The sequence below is a fragment of the Phocoena phocoena genome, chromosome 16 (assembly GCF_963924675.1).
Source record: "Phocoena phocoena chromosome 16, mPhoPho1.1, whole genome shotgun sequence".
Classification (NCBI taxonomy): Eukaryota; Metazoa; Chordata; class Mammalia; order Artiodactyla; family Phocoenidae; genus Phocoena; species Phocoena phocoena.
The window spans coordinates 11,331,834-11,351,552 of NC_089234.1; the positions used below are offsets into that span (position 1 = coordinate 11,331,834).

The following is a 19,719-nucleotide window of genomic DNA, read 5'->3' on the forward strand; positions in this document are numbered from 1 at the left end:
GGGCAAAATAAGTTTCTATATAAAAGTACATTTTCTAGGGAGTTCCCTGGCAGTCCTGGTTAGGACACCATGCTTTCACTGCTGAGGGCACGAGTTCAATCCCTGGTTGGGGAACTGAGATCCCACAAGCTGCATGGTGCGGCCAAACAAAAAATAAAAAGTGGGGACTTCCCTGGTGGCACAGTGGTTAAGAATCTGCCTGCCAATGCAGGGGACACGGGTTCGAGCCCTGGTCAGGGAAGATCCCACATGCCGCGGAACAACTAAGCCCGTGTGCCACAACTACTGAGCCTGTGCTCTAGAGCCTGCCAGCCACAACTACTGAAGCCCGCGCGCCTAGAGCCCGTGCTCTGCAACAAGAGAAGCCACCGCAATGAGAAGCCCGCGCACCACAACGAAGAGTAGCCCCCGCTCCCTGCAACTAGAGAAAGCCCGTGCACAGCAATGAAGACCGAACGCAGCCAAAAATAAATAAAATAAAATAAAAATTTAAAAAGTCAACATTATAAAAATAAAAAGTACATTTTCCAGATAACTATATCTTTATCTTCCTAAAGTGCTAAGATGTTTTCTTACACGTTTATTTAAAATGTTAATATATTACATACTTTCCTACCTATTAAACCCAGGCATACTAAATATAATTGGGATTTTTATTTATGATGAAGGTTTATCATCATGAAGATAAATTACTGCTTTGGGGGGTGACATAAGTATGCTTCAAGGTTGGAGGTGATTGGCCCCTGTGCATGAAGGGACCCAAGCCTACCGGCTGTAAAAAACCTGATAGCCAAGAACCAAGAATCTTCTTTCTTAAACACAATTAGACCTGATAATAATTTGATTGTAATCACTTCAAAATGTTCAATAAGAATATAAAGGAGGAAATAAATATAGGAAGCACGTTTATAGCTGGCCCATACAGTCAGTCAGTCAATCTTACCTTAACAAGCCTCTTCTCTTTATGGAGTAAGAAAAACTTTTAATATCACTGCCATAGGGATCACTGAGGGAAACAACTAGAGTTTAAGAACAAATTCATTTATAACTAGAAAATGGAACGATCGTGAAACAGAAGAGGCAAGTTGGCTTGCCTCTAGAGTTTCTCCCTGCCTGAGGATATAAAACTCTGCCAGTTAGAGGTACGCTCAGAACTAAGCAGCATGCTTATCTGATGACCCTTGGGAGAGCTCAGAACTATGGGGCACCTTCATGTGTCCAGTTCAAGTACTGCTCCTGCCGGGGAGGTGGAAGCATCTGCACCAAGGAGATTGGAGCTCAGATCAGGGACAAGGGAGGTGATGGAAAATTCTGAAGCATAAAGTAATGGAGCAGGCTGAGGGGAGCAAAGAGAGGAGGGAAGGGTCATTCAGCACCGAGGTACCTGGGAAGAGAGTAAAAGGAAGAGGGAAGCAAAAACCAGAGACAAGAAGATGCCAAAGAAAGGAACCAATTGTACCACTTAGCTGCCTGCTTCCAAGACCCAAAGCTATTAACAGAATAGGTCAGCTAAACTACAATTAAAGAATCTTTTAAGGATTAACCAGGAACCTAGTCACCAATGTAAATCTTACCTCCAAAATAAGTAGTTCTGAGACCCTCATGAATGAAAAAGTGAATATAAAATGACTGTTTTTAAATTACATTTTAGACTATTTGGTAGAAATGTTATGTTACGAATAATACTGTTTCTTTTTTTTTTTTTTTTGGCTGAGTTGGGTCTTCGTTGCTGCCCGCGGGCTTTCTCTAGTTGCGGCGAGTGGGGGCTACTCTTCAATGCGGTGCGCGGACTTCTCATTGTGGTGGCTTCTCTTGTTGCAGAGCACAGGCTCTAGGCGTGTGGGCTTCAGTAGTTGTGGCACGTGGGCTTCAGTAGTTGTGGCTCACGGGCTCTAGAGTGCAGGCTCAGTAGTTGTGGCACATGGGCTTAGTTGCTCTGCGGCATGTGGGATCTTCCCTGACCAGGGATTGAGCCTGTGTCCCCTGCATTGGCAGGTGGATTCTTAACCACTGCGCCACCAGGGAAGTCCCGAATAACACTGTTTCTTTAAAATACTTCCTTCAAATCAACTTTACTACATAAAAAAAAGTCACCTTTGTTACCAAAAGGTAGATTACTTAATTTTTAAATTAAGTTAAAATCAGAAGTAATGACAACAGGATACAACAAAAACTATTCTCTGACTTAAATATTTTCAATGGCTTTATTGAGATATAATTCATATACCATAAAATTCACTCATTTTAAGTAAAACAAGTCAATGATTCTGAAGAATTTAGAGTTGTACAACCATCATCGCAATCCTTACATGTTTTTATTATATGAGTTGTCAGTAGACAATAAAACAATCCACTTCTCTCAAGGGCAACTGTACGCAGACAATTGAACTCGTATTTAAACAAAGCACTATCTAAAGACCGTGCCTGAGAAGCAGGCCTCCAGCAGAGGCTGAGAGCTCTGCAGGGACCCTGTCAGGCTTCTCTTCCTTTTTCTCCAGTGCCCTTGAGCAGTGGGGTTTTCTAATGGCTTTTTAGGAAACTACTAAGGCAATGCTGGTGACACTCCATTCATTCATCACTAAAGTATAAAAATATTTCATGCCGTTGAGTGTCATAGCAAGGTCTCCATTGACAGCCACGGACTAAAATCAAACTTTTTAAATCATACGCATAATACACTTTAGCATTTTAATGATCGAGATATCCTCACCACTTTAAAAGTGAAGAAACAGCAGATGGTGTGTACTATTTGAATGAATGGGAGCGACTTGAGTGAACTGTGTCTGTAGCTGCTCAATACTAGGAGTAGTAATTCACTTAATTACTACTAACCTAAGAGCCTCTATTGCTAAATTAATCAGGATTCCTGACAATCCTTTCTTCAAACTATTTCTGAATATATCGTAGGAAAAATACTTTTGCATTTTATATTCAGGTATTTCTTACCCTAACGAGCTTATCCTCTTCTCAGTCTTCAAAACACGTATCCCCCGGGGATACGTTCCAGGACCCCAAGTGGATGCCTGAAACCACAGATAGAACCGAGCCCTCTATATACATTCTTTCTTGAACACTGGGATCATTACTAAGTAAAATAAGCATCACTTGAACACAGTACTGTGATACCTGGACAGTCGATCTGATAACTGAAAACTTACTAAGTGACTAATGGGCTGAGAGCATACAGTGTGGATAAGCTGGACAAAGGGATGATTCACATCGCAGGCAGGAGGAAGCAGAACGGTGAGATTTCATCACACCGCTCGGGATGGCGTGCAATTTCAAACTTATGAATTGTTTGGAATTTTCCATTTAATATTTTCGGACCATGGCTGACCGCAGGTAACTGAAACTTTGGAAAGGGAAACCACGGATAAGGGGGGGACTACTGGAGATTTTAATTTAAAGAGTTTTTGTAATCCATTTAAAGCCTCCAGCCTCGAGCAATCTCTTCCTGGCTCTGTGATGATACAGCTATCTCCTGGATGGAAGGCATCCCTAAGGAAGTGGTGTTTGGGTTGAGGCCTGAAATATTAGTATGATAATCTGGACAGGGCCAAGGTGAGGGGTGGGGAATGAGAGGAGAGCAGTCGTTGGCAGAGTTAGCAGCTGTGCAAAAAGACTCCCGTGATTGAGAAAACACATTTCAGTCCTCAACTCAGACATCACTTCCTCAGGGATGCCTTCCATCCAGGAGCCCCCGCTACCACCAGTCAGGCCCCTCTGCTATGTGCTTCACAACATCCAACATTTTTCTTCTTCAGAAGCTTATGTTTAATGATAAAATTCTGATGGGGTAATTAATGTCTATCTCTTGGCTTCGATTCTATGCTCCTGGAAGCTTTGAATTTTGTTCATCCTGCAGCCCCCAGCACATAATAGGCACTCGTAAATATTTATTAAATAACTATTTGTTGAATATTTTTGAATAGCCACTGCACAGGGGGACACAGCAGTGAGCAAAACACACATAGCCCCTGTCTTGGAGCTTATACCCTGGGGAAGGAGGTTGGGTGGAAGAGGACAAACGAAAAAGAAGAAAACAAAAAATTAATGTGTAATGACAACTGTGGTAAGAATTTGACTATCATCCTTACTCCCCCCTGGACACTACAAGGAACAGAAGACAATGATTTTTCATGAAGCTTTGCTTTTCCTTCATCTATTTAGCACATTACATGTCCCTTCTACTTTCTGTTCCTCATCTTAATAAATCCCAAGTGATCAAACCAAAGTCAGACACCTTCAGGTTGTCAAAAATAGGCTGCATTAGACCCTGGCTGAAAGTCCACCTGCCTGCAAATGTCTGGGGAAGACACCTTCCAAACTGAAGAAAGGCTAATGGTTCTAAACTGTTGTTTTCTAGGCATCAGGGTTAATAGAACAATTTTGGGGACACAGCTTGCTAAAAGGAAGGGCAATTATCAGCAAAGGATACCACAACCAAATAATACTTTTAAATTCTTCCAACACACATTTTTCTAAAGGGGCAGATGGATTATAAAATATAACCTTCACTAATGCTACTAATATTTCACTTCTAAAAACATTACTTTTTATAATCCCCACCATGTCACCTTTTAGTGACATGTTAGTATCATTAGTTTCAGTAAACATTAATATTATTGGAAAAAAAAGTCTAAGTTTAAAATTTGTTCAAAATTGTATAGCTAGAACTTAAGTGGTTCTCTAGTGATATACATGACACCTCTAAGTTACCTTTAAAACTAAGGAAAAAATAGTAATAGCCAGCATCTATTGAATGCCTACTATTAACAGGAGCTATGCTAAGCACTTCATGTGAGTTTTATTAAATCTTACAATAAACATATCTAGGAGGTGTCATCATCTTTGTCTTATAGTTGGCAACTGAGGCTTGGATGAAGTAACCTGATCCAAGGCAACTGTGTGATCTTACGGTTAGTCCACTGCTGGGGCCAGTGCCTACTCAGTGACATTTGGGGAATGGCCTATTCCACTGTAAAACAAAGGGTCAGAAGCAATGGGGGGAATTCTCCTTGACATGCTTTTGCAGTGAGTTTTCCAGTGGATGTTAGGTTCCTGTTAAGGGCTGAATTATGTTCCCTTAAAATTCATATGTTTGAATCCTAACCCCCAGTGCCTAAGAATGTGGCCCTATTCTAAAAAGTGGGATCTTTAAAGGTGTAAGTAAGTTAAATGAGGTCATTAGGGAGGGCTCTAATCCAATATGACTGGTGTCCTTATAAGAGGAAATTTGAAGACAGACACTACACAGAGAGAAGACAATGTGAAGATGATGTGAAGACACAAGGAGAAGACAGCCATCTACAAGCCAACGAAAGAGATCTCAGAAGAAATCAACCCTGATGAAACCTTGATCTTAGACTTCAAGCCTCCAGAACTGCAAGAAAATAAATTTCTATTTAAGCCCCCCAGTCTGTGGAACTTTGCTGCAGCAGCCCTAGCCAACTACTAACGGTTCCTAAGTCACGACTGCTTGCACCCCATGAGCTTGATGACAGCCATGGCTCACCCACGCCGTTTTTAGACTGTCAATGACAACTATTCAAGTAAACTTATGTTCCCATCTCACTAGGCAAGAAAATTCGTGCATTAATATGTAGAGACTAAGTAGGAGGGAAACAGCAGTGAGAAAAAGTTTAAGTACAGACATTTTATTCCCCTCATCTTCTACCCCCAGAAGGTAAGATGCCCCCGTAGGAAAACGCACATGGAGTGATTTTCTCGGTTATAATACATACCAGGAACACACTGCCCATCGGCCAAGGTGGTAGTGTGATCAGAGCAAGAGCTTTAATGGGACACAGGGAGGGAAGGAGACGAGGCACGCCCAGGACAGAGGATGAAGAAAGAGAAGGTGACAAGAGTAAGATGGATGCTCAGGGGGTGGGAGCTGGGGGTGGAGTGATACACAGGGTGCGGCTGCAGTTCTCTTGTGGGTGAGGGGAAGAAGAACAGCAGGGGGCCCAGAAAAAACTTTCCTTTGCTTCCTCCCCACACCCTTTCTTAACAGCCAAACTTTAGAAGTGATGGGGCAGGAGGAAGAAAAAAAAAAGGGACAGGTTAGGAGAGTGAAAAACTGAGACACCTTCCCTGCCCTTCTTTACTTCTTTTTAGTATTTTTTTCTCTAGTTCACTCTATTCCCCACCTTTCCCTCTTCCAAAATATCCTATATAACAGATATCTACACTGCCTACCAACTTCTTGTTTTTGGTCCAAAGAAAGGCACGTGGTGCAAGGAGAGAAAGTGCATGTAAACAGGGGCTGACCATAGGAAACGCCCACACCTCCGCTACCTCCTAATGACCATACTTTGACTGCATCAAACTCATCAGCCAGTAACATATTTGTACATTGCTTGTAGGAAATGACCTTGGGTTGTCTGCCAAGGACAAACCCTCCTGCGCTGCTTGCCCATCCAGCTTAGAGCAGTGGGCATGTTTGAACTTTGTGACCAGGGAAGGTCCCTGGCTCAAGGTAAGCCAAAAAGTCTCTTCCCTAGGGGTCTGAACTAGATAGCTAGTCAGTCTCCAGGGGTTGTAGGGAACATCAGATGTTGGTTGGCTTGAGGGCTGAGGTTGGTTTGAGTACCACATAAATGCATAAATTCTGTCCCATGTAACACAGAAACAGAGACAGCCAAAAGAAGAGAAGACTGTAGGAGCTGTACGGGGGGAAGTGGTGGTCAGATACCACCTGCCGCAAAAGTAATCTCAGATCCTGAACAAATCCATTTCTTGGTTTTGTTCCCTTGAATTCCTAATAAAAATTTGTTTGCATAAACTGATAGGTTTGTATTTGCAACCAAAGAATTGATGAAATAGTGATAATTTACTAAGCACCTTTAGGTATATTATCTTACTTGAGATTCACAATACCCTAAGGAAAAAAAGTGGGCAGTTAGTTTTACTCTTGTTTTACAGTTTATAAAGTAGAGGCTCTGGGGCATTGTGGCCCCCAACGAACCAGCCTCCTGGGATGGAAACCCTTGTGAAGCCCCTTCCCACGTTAGTTCTACGTTTGGATGTGTGACCTCCTTAGACCAATGGGATATTAGCAAGCTCAGTGACACAAGCAGAGGCTTGATAAGCCCTTATACATTGGAACTTGTTGTCTTAGCACCCTGAAAGGATGCTAAGGTATCCAGGAGAGAGACAGGCCCCAAGGAGAGGCCTTGTGAGATGAGACACGTGGACAGAGATGCCACATGAAGGAAAACTGAGATGCCCCCAGGCAAACCCCCAGCTGAATGTTGCCACATGGATGACCCCAGCCAACAGAAGAAAAGGGCAGAAGAGCCGCGTGGCTGACCCATAGAATCGTGAGCTATTATACGCTGTTGTTTTAAGGCGTTAACTTTTGGGACAGCTTGTTACACAGCAACAGATGAAACAGATGTTATGTAACTTCTCCTATTATCTAAAAGCTAATAAATACAGCCTGAATTCAGGTCTCTTGACTCATGTCAGTGATTTATTCACTGTTGCAAAATGTAACTGAAATTGGAGAAAAATAACTCCAAAGTTTCATAAGCTTCACTTAAACAATAGAAAATGAATTTTAGCTCAGAACATTCAACTGTGAAATTATCCTGTCAGCATATAAATGAATTAAAGATATACGTATGTAAATGTGGACAGGTAGGAGAGTGTGACTAAAATACTTAGCATGTTACACAATGTCTAATGCTTTTCTCCTTTGTATTGAAAGAATTTTAAAACTACCAAAGACAGAACATACAATAATGCTCACAGTGGTATTATTTCTAATGGCAAAAAAACAACAATGACAAAAATTACCCAATGACAGAAAAAAGGACAAATTATGATATATTCGTGCAATAGTGAAAATAAGGAACTAAAGTTTCCTATATCAACGTGGATAAATCACAAAGCATCAAGTTGTGGGAGTGGAGAGGAGAAGTGGAAGAACACAAACAGCTTAATACCATTTATATAAAATTCCCCAAACACAAGGCTCAGCAACACATTGTCGAGGGATATATGTGTAACAACAGCAATAATGAAAATCAAGGGACGAATAAGTACGATATTCAAAACCACAGACTCTCTTGAAGGGAAGGAGGCAGGAGAGGATACACTTGGAGAAAGGCAGTGAGGGCTCCAAAGACATTCGGCACGTTTCATTCCTTAATCTAGGTGGTAGATAAATGCGTGTTTGTTTTTCAGCAAGCTATACTGCATATCCGTGGTAAATAGCTTTTCGTGTCTATAAAATAGATGACACATTTCAGAAAATAACCACAAGAATCAGCAAAAGAAAATTAGACTGTCTCCAGCAATTTGTGCTTTATATCATCCAGAAATTAACCTAGCTTCCAAACGCTCAGTAATTTTATTTTTAAAGCATTTTTAAAAGCACACTACAGAGGTAGCTACACTCCCAATAACACAGCAATAACAGCAAAGCTTCCTATAGCTCTTAGCTCACATTAAAATTGCTACCAAAGGAAAAACAGATATTTAAATTTAGTGCTTAAAATATCTCATTCAGTCCTTTTCATGACTTTTTGGGACCCGCCTACGTAACACCTACCTTCTTACAAACAAAATTCCCTCTGAACTCAGCACAGGTGCCTGTCCTTCAAAGGGAGGGCTTAGTGAATGATCTAGACCTTCCATGAATTTGCCTGCCCTGGATACAGCTCCCGGAAAGGACTGCACTGTGTACTAACAGACCCATACTCCTCCCTGGCCAGAGCTGATTATATTAGGAATGGACAGCTAACCCAAAGCCAACCAGTCCCGGTCTGACACCTGCCTACCTCTCCAGCCTTGTTCTTACTGTCCTCTCCCTCAAAATCAGTGTGGTTGGTGTATCTTTCTGTCAGAGCACCTAACACAATTCACAAATAATTATACATTTATTTCAACGATTACTCACTAATGTCTAACTTCCCTCTTAAACCATAAGCTCCGCTCATGGTGGGAACAGGTCAGTTATTGCTCATTATTGTATTCCACTGACTAGCACAGTTCCTGACACAATTCCTAAAAACAGGCATTTAATAGCTTGTGGGGGTTTTTTTTTTAAGAGGAAGAAAGGATTTTAATATTATGCCCCCCCTTTCTCTAAAGCTTTTGGGGCATCCCTTGGAGATACTGTGGATTCAGTTCCAGACCACTGCAATAAAACAAATAAAATGAGTCACACAAAATTTTTTGGTCTCCCAGTGTACAGCTGTTTACACTAAACTGTAGTCTATTAAGTGGACTGGCATTATGTCTAAAATATGTACATACCTTAATTAAAAATACTTTCTGGGCTTCCCTGGTGGCGCAGTGGTTGAGAGTCCGCCTGCCGATGCAGGGGACACGGGTTCGTGCCCCGGTCCGGGAAGATCCCACATGACGCCGAGCGGCTGGGCCCGTGAGCCATGGCTGCTGAGCCTGCGCATCCCGAGCCTGTGCTCCGCAATGGGAGAGGCCACAACAGTGAGAGGCCCGCGTACCGCAAAAAACAAAACAAAACAAAACAAAACAAAACCTTTCTTGCTGAATATACAGCGGAGAAAAGACAGTCTCTTCAGCAAGTGGTGTCGGGAAAGCTGAACAGCCCACATAAATCAATGAAGTTAGAACACTCCCTCACACCATGCACAAAAATAAACTCAAAATGGCTTAAAGACTTAAATATAAGACATAACACCATAAAACTCCTAGAAGAGAACACATGCAAAACATTCTGAAATAAATAGTACCAATGTTTTCTTAGGTCAGTCTCCCAAGGCAATAGAAATAAAAGCAAAAAGAAACAAATGGGACCTAATCCAAACCTATAAGCTTTTGCACAGCAAAGGAAACCATAAACAAACAAACAGACAATCTACAGACTAGGAGAAAATCTTTGCAAACCATGTGACTGACAAGCGCTTAATTTCCAAAATATACAAATAGCTCATACAACTCAATGACAAAAGAACAAACAACCCAATCAAAAAATGGGCAAAAGGCCTAAGTAGACATTTCTCCAAAGAAGACAAACAGACGGCCAACAGATACATGAAAAGATGCTCATCATCGCTAATTATTAGAGAAATGAAAATCAAAACTACAATGAGGTACCACCTCACACTGGTCAGAATGGCCATCATTAAAAAGTCTACAAATAACAAATGTTGGAGAGGGTGTGGAAAAAAGGGAACCCTCCTATGCTGTTGGTGGGAATGTAAATTGGTGCAGCCACTATGGAAAACAGTATGGAGGTTCCCTGAAAAAACTAAAAATAGAGTTGCCACAGGATCCAGAAATCCCACTCCTGGGCGTATATTTGGAGAAAACTATAATTCGAAAAGATACATGCACCCCAATGTTCATAGCAGCACTATTTACAATAACCAAGACATGGAAACAACCTAAATGTCCATGAACAGATGAATGGATAAAGAAGATGTGATATATATATACATATATGACTTTATATATATATATATATTTTTTAAAAAAAACATCAATACAATGGAATATTACTCAGCCGTAAAAAAAAGAATGAAATAATGCCATCTGCAGCAACATGGACAGACCTAGAGATTATCATACTAAGTGAAGTAAGTCAGAAAGAGAAAGACAAATACCATATGATATCACTTATATGTGGAATCTAAAATATGACACAAGGGAATTCCCTGGCGGTCCCGTGGTTAGGACTCGGCGCTTTCACTGCCAGGGCCCAGGTTCAATCCCTGGTCAGAGAACTAAGATCCTGCAAGTTGCGTGGCGTGGCCGAAAAAAAAAAAAGAACTTATTTATGAAACAAAAAAAGACTCACAGACATAGAAAACAAACTTGTGGTTACCAAAGGGAAAGAGGGGAGGGGAGGGATAAATTAGGAGTTTGGGATTAGCAGATACAAACTACTGTATATAAAACAGATAATCAACAAGGTCCTACTGTATAGCACAGAGAACTATATTCAATATCCTGTAATAAACCACAATGGAAAATATGAAAAAGAATAAATACATACATGTATGTATAACTGAATCACTTTGCTGTACACCAGAAAGTAACACAACACTGTAAATCAACTATACTTCAATTAAAAAAAAAAACTTTATTGAGACTTCCCTGGCAGTCCAGTGGTTAAGACTCTACACTTCCACTGCAGGGGGCGCAGGTTTGATCCCTGGTGGGGGAACTAAGGTACCACATGCCGCATGGCACAGCCAAAACAAACAAACAAGCAGAAAACAACAAAATACTTTCTTGCTAAAAACTGTTAACCATCATCTGAGCCTTCAGTGAGTTGTAGTAGTAACAAAGATCACTTATCACAGATCACCATAACAAATATAAAGTTTGAAATATTGCAAGAATTACCTAAATGTGACACAGAGACATGAAGTGAGCAAATGCTGCTGGAAAAACGGCACCAATACATTTGTTTGACGCCAGGTTGCCATAAACCTTAAATTTGTAAAAAAACGCAGTATCTGCAAAGGACAATAAAATGAGGTATGCTTGTATTTTTGTTTCACTTATACGGAAATATACCCACTTTGGGCAGACCCAAAATTAAGGTAAAGGAATCAAAGCCATTACAGAATCTACATTTATCCTCGAAGAAGAAAATATCATAGAATGCCACATTAAATTTGACAAGTTTAAGGAGTTTACAGAAACATACCTGAGTGAAGCTGAATTTTGCCAATAACACCTTCTACCAACCCCAGACAAATGGGATTCCAGGCAAGAAGTAGATCAGTAGCTAAAATAAAATAAGAAGCAATCATGAAAACATATTCATCAGAAAACATATTAAAACAGTATCTTTATAGAGAACAAACTAGTGGTTACCAGTGAGGGGAGGGAAGGGAGGAGGGGCAATATAAGGGTGAGGGAGTGGGAGGTACAAACTGTTGGGTGTAAGATAGACTCAAGGATGTATTTTACAACACGGTGAATATAGCCAATATTTTCTAATAACTGTAAATGGAAAGTAACTTTTTAAATTGTATAAAAATTTTTAAATTTTTAAAAAGAAATGTCACAGGAATGTCACAAGACGATTTTAAAAAAAACGGTATCTTTAGCAGTATATTAAAAAATGATCCGCTTTCCAAAAGAGCAGTTTTCAACACCCAGAACTGAATACATTACTATCAAGCACTTTGTGGACAAGTATTAATTCCAACCTGAATAAGCCTTCTAATATACGGACAGTTATGGGGAGATAACTGAAATTCTAAAACTCTACTCAGATGCGAGGCAGTACTCTGGCGCCCTGCAGTGGAGGAAGGAGGCTGGTACACTACAAGAGGGCAAACAAGAGGAGTTATCCAAGGTGCTGTCGCCATGGCCAGTCCCAGATCCAACGACAAGGCCTGAGAAACCACCACAGAGATGTGCACTTACTGAATCACACTCTGGAAAATACCCTTTCCCAAAGAAGCTAACACCAAGCAAAGAAACCCAGAAAGCAAGTGCTCTTTTATGTGACTTCTATGGAAAAAACAATAGGAATTGCTTCCATTTATACTGAGTGCCTAATATGTGCCAGGCATCCAATCAGGGTTCCTCATCTGAACCACAGAGCAAGACAATGATTTGGATGACTGTTTTCTCAATTCTCCCAAGGATGGTACATAGTTTGTACCATTCTAGACACACAGAAGAGAAGCTAATTCATTACATACAAAGGGTGCCTGAGGACATTAGGGCATAATTCTGTTGTGGAACCCAGGCTACAAATGGCTGTTATATCCATGGAGATAAAGGTAACATTAGTGGTGGTTCAATAGCAGGAAAAAATTAGCAAGAATGAAAACAGCATTTCTCTTAGCAGAAAATTAAAATTACATTTTAGTTATTACCATTTAATTCTATTTTAATGAAATGTATAATCAATCTGTAACACATGTGGGTAATTACAGAAGAGTTTTGACTATTGTATCTTGAACATCTCTGTTGTTAATGATACATTCAATGGGAGGCAAAAAAAAGTTACCTTCTGTTTTTATTTCAAGAATTAAAGTAAAATAGGGAATTAATTTTTTTAAAGGCTGTTATACACATTATCATTTCTAACCCTAACAATTCTATGAGTTAGGTATTAGGAGTCCCAATTCACAGATGAGGAAATGGAGCCTTAGAAAAGTAAAGTGGCCATGTCATACAACGGATCAAGGGCAGAGCTGCAATTCAAAGCCAGGTCTGCATGACTCATGGCCTGTGCTCTTAACCATCCAACTACAGTGCCTCCCTCAGAATTTATATATGGAACTAATCAGTAAGACAATATTTACATTTTAAATAACATGCATTCTTATTATAAATACTGTATAAAATTGGAAAAAATATTTTATCACTTCCATCCCGCCACCCAGAGATAACATTATTTTGCTACATTTCACATATGTCTGTGTGCATATCCAACTGTCATATTGCAAACACTGTATGTTAATTTTTCTTATACCATTTCGTATTTTCTCACATCTTTAAAATATTCTCCAAAATTATAACTTCATGGCTAATTTTCCACTTAAGGAAGCACTTCCTCACTCTTGGACATTTAAGTGATTTCCAATTTTTCTCTATTATAAACAATACTGTGATCAATGATGAACATTATTCAAATACTTTATTTCCCTAATTAATAGCTTTAGAACAGTTCCTAGGAATGAAATTAATAGGTGAAAACATAAAAAAAAATGAAAGCTTTCAAATATTACCAAAGTGCTTTCTGCAAAGGTTATACACCAAGTTAGATTTCTGCCAGAAGCATATGAAAATGCTTCTTATGCTTTGCCATCATTTAGAATTTCTTTTTAAATTTTGCTAATTTGATGGCATCCATTGCCTAAATGATGTTTATTTTCTTTTCATTGCTGGTAAGATTAAACATTTAATTATAAAACTGACTGCTTATGTTTCTTCTTCTATGATTTTCTTATTCATATCCTCTGACAATTTTTCTTTATGTTCCTTATTGATTTACGAGTTCTTTTTATATTAAGAACATCAACTCTTTGACATGTTTGTAAATATTTTCAGTTTTAAATTTTTATACAAATCTGTTTTTTCATTATTTTTTCGCTTATCGTATTATCTAAGTTGTTCCCTACCCATTATCAATTATGTATTTATTAATTTTACCTCTTTGTTAATTTATAAAAATCTAACTCTAACTCTGGAATTCATGTTGGTGTACAAACTAAAAGTACCCTGATTTCTTTTCAAATAACCAGAATCCCTGTCAGGCAGGCCAAATCTCAACATCTGCCAACACAGGTGCCCCTGCTAAGGAAACAGCTCCAGCTACTCATAACCCCACCCTGACTTCAGATGAACAACCACAGTTTTAAGACTCTATCCCTTGGGTTTCAGATGAACTCTAGGAATATGGAGGAGGATGAAAAAGTTAGAGCTAAAACAGTCATGGACAGTTACATAGAGGAAGTGGAACTTCAAGCATAAGGAAATCAGAAAGAAAAATAATGCAGCAGAAAGAAAGTACAAGGTTTGTTTTGGAAACTGTCCCTTCACTGGGGAAACACTTATCAAGTACCTTCCAAGAACCAGGCACTGTTATCAGGCTAAAATATAAAAATAAAGGAGCAAACAGTATAGATCAGAAGACCAATGAGTATCGTTAGTATGGTGGAGATCTTTATTGATAAGACTGGAAAAAGTAAACTGAGGCCAATAAGGAGAGACCTGAATAAAAGACTAATGAGCCTTACTTCCTGGAGGCCTTGGCAGGCAGACAATGACAAAAGTAAAACAAGACTGCAGCCAGGGATTAGGTGACAGCACTGAACGGGGGTGGAGACTGCGAGCAGGGAAAGGAGTTAGAAGGTTATTTATCACAAGAGCCTTGGCTTGAAAGGATATGGTAGCTTGGGGAGCAGGGTGGGCAGTAGGTGAAGAATGTACAAAAGGAGATTAACATGAAACACCCCAAAGGAAGCTACACAAAGGACAGGAAGAGGGTGAACTTTGAAATGACAGTGAAACGTCTATCTTCTCTTGAGAGGGATAAGATGAGGACATAGCTGAGTAAGAAGGAGGAAGGAAGAAAAAGCAGGCTATACAGCAGCAGGAGAAAAGGTGGGCGAGAACCTCCTAACTCAGTAACACCCTTTTGCACCTTTGGCATTTTGAACCATGTGACTATAGCAGCCATTCAAGAAAATTAAAATTTCACTTAAAAAAAAAACTATAAAGATGACTAAGTTTTGCGGTCTAATGACTAAAAATAATAGTCACTGGGACTTCCCTGGTGGTCCAGTGATTGAGACTCTGCGCTCCCAATGCAGGGGGGCCGGGTTCGACCCCTGGCCAGGGAACTAGATCCCGCGTAACGCAACTAAAAAAAAAAAAAAAGATCCCACGTGCCGCAACTAAGACCCGGCACAAATAAATAAATAAATAAAAATAAAAATAATAGTCACTAATAATCTTTGAGGTTATTTGAGAGAGAACTAGTTAGGCCATTAAGACTGAGTTCATGATAGGGTGGTCAAGGAGAAATGTCTAGGCATAAAAACCAGGAGCTATTTAAGGAGGAAAAGAAAACAAAATGAAATCAAAAGTACAGGTGTAAAAGTTAACCTTGGAAATGAAAGATATTACTTTCTTCTAAGTCTAGAAGAAAAGATGAAAAGGCTAAATATAGAAATGGAGATGAGAAGCAGATGGATGTATCGTATGGCCTTGACTCAGTAAAAATAGGAGTCAAAGTCATCTTTGCTTTAGCGGGGGAAGGACAAGAGGCAGAACAAGAGGAGTACCAGACGCTTGGTGTGGGGAGGGGAATCCAGAAAGCCAGTCTGCAAATGTTCTGTGTGTACTTGAAAAGCACGTATATTTTCTTAGTGTTTTCAAGAAAAAGGGTGTCAATTCAATCCGTTGGTGGGTCATTGTATCAATTTTGCACAACGAGACCAGCACTAACAGCAAAGAAACAGAAAAGAGAAAAACTGTACCATGTAAGGGGAAACACTTCACAAAACTCTTGCTTCTGAAGTTATAGGTATATACATATACGTCTGTTCAAGTCATGCTTTTAAAAGTATTTCTTACTTCAAACATTTGAATACACTATTCAACTCTGGGGTGAGGGCTCATTATCAACTTTATTAATTATTTTATTCAACTGCTCTATGTACTTGCTAGAGCTTAGCCTAATACTTTGACAGGGTTCTTTTTTTTTAAATCTCATGCTTTGTGTACTCTTCCTTCTTAATTTTTGCCTCATATTTTTTCAGACTATGTTGTCAGGCACATACAGATTCAGGATTATTATATCTTCCTGGTGAACTGCTCCATTTATCAGGATGTAATAACTGCCTTTATTTCAAATAATGCTCTTTGCCCTAAAGTCTAGTTTGTCTAACATTGATATTGTAAAAGAAATACATTAGGCATGAAAAAAATACGTACAACATAGAACATTGTTAATCCAGTCATATGTCTTCTCCGACCCTCCAGAGCCTGAGAAACAACAAAGTCCAAATTCCTTGGAAAGGCTCTCAAGGCCCAGCGTGGGCTCCTCCTGTCTACCCTCCTCCCGCCTCCCCACCCCAGCATCCTTGTCTTCCTACAGTCATCCAGAAGTGTGCACAGGCTGGGACTGGAATGCTGCTCCCCACCCACTTCGGCATGCTGTTCATTCCAGACTCAGAACAAGGGTCACTGGTGTTCCCTGACACACTCCCCATTCCACCCACCCGGCAGAACTGATCAGGTGCTCTTTTGTGATCCCCCTGAACCCTGCTCGTATACGCATCGTGGCATCTCATTTTGGTTTAATGCACCTAATTACTGACTTGCCTGTCTCCCTGACTGAACAGGAAGCTCATCAAGAACAGAAAATTCATGGAGACCTGATCTCATTTAGCTTTATGTCCCAAGTGCATGATATACAGCAGGCTCCAAATGCTGAACAGACAAATGAGCGAACGACACAGAATGGAGAAGCAGGCTGGAGTCAGATAATTTGCACTGAATCACATTAGAAGGGTTCAGTATTTGAAGTAACAAAGTTAAAGTCATCTGCTCTATTTCAAATAAAGATATCATGACTGGCAGAGGTAAAGTGTCCAATATTAACTACACAGCTTGTTAAAATCAAAACCCCATATCCCACTCTCAGTCCAGGGCTCTATCCTACCTCTAACACCGTAAGTTTCCCTACCATGTGTAACTACTCAGATATAATACTCTCATTTTAAGTTCGTAGGGGGCTTTCAGCTCACCACCATCATTCCAGCCACACAAGCCAGAACCTGGGAGACATTCAAAATGCTTTCTTCCTGGGAGTTCCCTGGTGACCTAGTGGTTAGGATTCCGGATTTTCACTGCTGTGGCGTGGGTTCAGTCCCTGGTTGGGGAACTGAGATCCCACAAGCTGCATGATGCGGCCAAAAAAAAAAAACAGCTTTCTTCCTCACCAAGTCCTGTTGATTCTACCTCCTCATATCTGATGAATGTTTCACTTCTCTCCATCCCCGTGGCCACTATCCTTGTCCAGAGCCAAGACCTCCTCCATCTAGATCATGAGAAAAGCCCTGGGCAGGCCCACATGCAGCAGACTGTATAACACATAACAGGCACTCAAATATTTACTGAATGCAAGGAGGACTCTAAACGGTTTGGTACTGTAAGCCCTTAAGGTAAAAGGCAGGAAGCTGTAAGAATGAGGCTGAAAAACCAAACAGGGACCAACTCAGGAGGACCACAGGCAGTAAATTCAGGAGACATTTCCTCCAGAGAGGGCAGATTTGCATTTGAGATTGAACACTGGGGCTAGTATGCAGAGGATGGATGGGAGAAGGCAAGCCTAAAGCCAGAGATCCAGGTGACAGGAGTGGGCACGAGGGTGACCTGGTTCCAAATCTGCAACTGGAAGGCTGGACAGAGTCAAGAGATTCTGAGTGACATGGGCACAGCCTGCGTTCCATGTCCTGAGTGAAAAGTCCCAGCTCTACTGCAGTCTTGGAACCCCTTTCAACTTCAGGTCCCTCTTTCATAAGCGGGAATTCCATCTAACTTACAGGATTTTTATGAGGATTAAATGGAAGAATTACGTGAAAGTACCCAGCACAATGCCTGGCACATAAATGTTCAATAACTTTTAGCTCAAGTTGGGAAATGTATATGCATTTAAAATTTCAGGTACCTAGGCACTCACTAAATCTCTCTATAGATTTTTATTTCAAGGGTCTACATACAGCTTTTTATTTAAAAAGGAAAGGATAAAAAAGGAAAAACCCAACTTCGATTGTTTTTTACATTAAATCTTAAGGCCATAATCCCTAAAAGCCTTCTGAGAGTAATAAATGTTTTATGAAAGTATCTCAATGCTTAGATATGCCCCCCAAATTCTGTTTCTTCAGAATGTGAAACAGATACAGGGCTCTGATGCAGCTCAAAATTAGGCACGCAGAAACAGTCCTAGCAACCCAATTCAGGTCCAAATGGCAAATCAAGCATAACTGCCAGCTTCCTCTCCTCCCCTAAAGTCCCCTACACTGGAGAGGGGAAATCTAGAAGCAGTAGAGTCTAAATGAAGGTTAAAATATACTTGAGAAAAAGACACAGACATCAGTAGACTTTACTTATATATGTGAAAATAAGTACTAGGGTCCTAAGTTTTGAGAAACCATAGAAGAACAAAAAACAGAATGGGTAGCTTTTAATCAGCAACAGAAAGACATCTGATAAAAATTCATACCATCCAGAAAATTAAAAAAATTTTAAAGTAAAAATAAAATTCATACCATCCTACGGAACACAGTAAAAGGTGATAGAACAAAAAAACTGAGAAAAGTACAATAAATGGAAAACATGAATAAAAGGTGAAAATAACTCATAATATATTAATAATTATAATAAATGTAAAGTTTCAACTTACCAATTAAAAGACAGACTATTAAGTCTCGACTCTTCTATTGGTTTATTTAATTCTAGGCCTATTTTGTTTACCACTGTACGCCTGCAGCCTAGCACAGTGTCTGACACACAACAGGGACTCATTCAATAGTTATTGAACCAAATCATAAACGATGAGCATGTGATTTCTCACAATGAAAGACTTAACTAAAAATTCTGGGAAACTTTAAATTATCTTAAAATCTCTAGCAGGTGCCCATAGCTTCTCACACCAATATAGCGAGAAGCCAGTGGAGGAAGGCCTGAAGTAGGCTATATATAACGGGCACAAGAAGGGAGGCTGAGTGTGTCTTTTTGAGCCGCTATGACTTTATGCCTGGTACAGTTCCTGGCACACAACAGACACTTCAAAATATGTGTGTGTATTTTTTAATCTGTTACTCTTCATTAAGGAGATAAAAATAAAGCATTAGCAGAGTGTTTGTATAGAGGACATGTATGAACCATACTGGTCTCGGCGTATGTAGCAACTATGCTTAGTAATGGACACTCTGTCACCATTATTAATGCCTACTCCGGAGGCAGAAGGCATTGGAATGGCAGGGAAAATGGCCAGTGGGCTTGTCCCTTCCTTCCACAAAGAAGAGCCATGTAATTGATCTGCTCCAACAAACATATTGCTTTCTAATCCTTCCTTCGAAAGGTATATTCCAATGTGGCACACAATTTCAAAAGAGAAACATTTGAAGTTTGCAAATAGGTTTTAAAATTTAGGATTATCAAGGTTATCTAGTAAAGAGTAGAGCTGCTTACAAATTACAAAAGCATAGTATTTTAGAAATAATGCCAAATTTTAATTAG

At 39.9% G+C, this 19,719-nt stretch overlaps 1 protein-coding gene across 1 annotated transcript in view; it reads right to left on the reverse strand.

Annotated features, from left to right (window-relative positions):
* Positions 1–19,719, reverse strand: part of INPP5F (inositol polyphosphate-5-phosphatase F) — a 90,715-nt gene that overhangs the window by 60,639 nt on the left and 10,357 nt on the right. Inside the window, exon 2 of the mRNA XM_065894340.1 lies at positions 11,651–11,731. Coding sequence (XP_065750412.1) covers positions 11,651–11,731 — 81 coding nt within the window. The remainder of the gene's footprint in view (positions 1–11,650; positions 11,732–19,719) is intronic.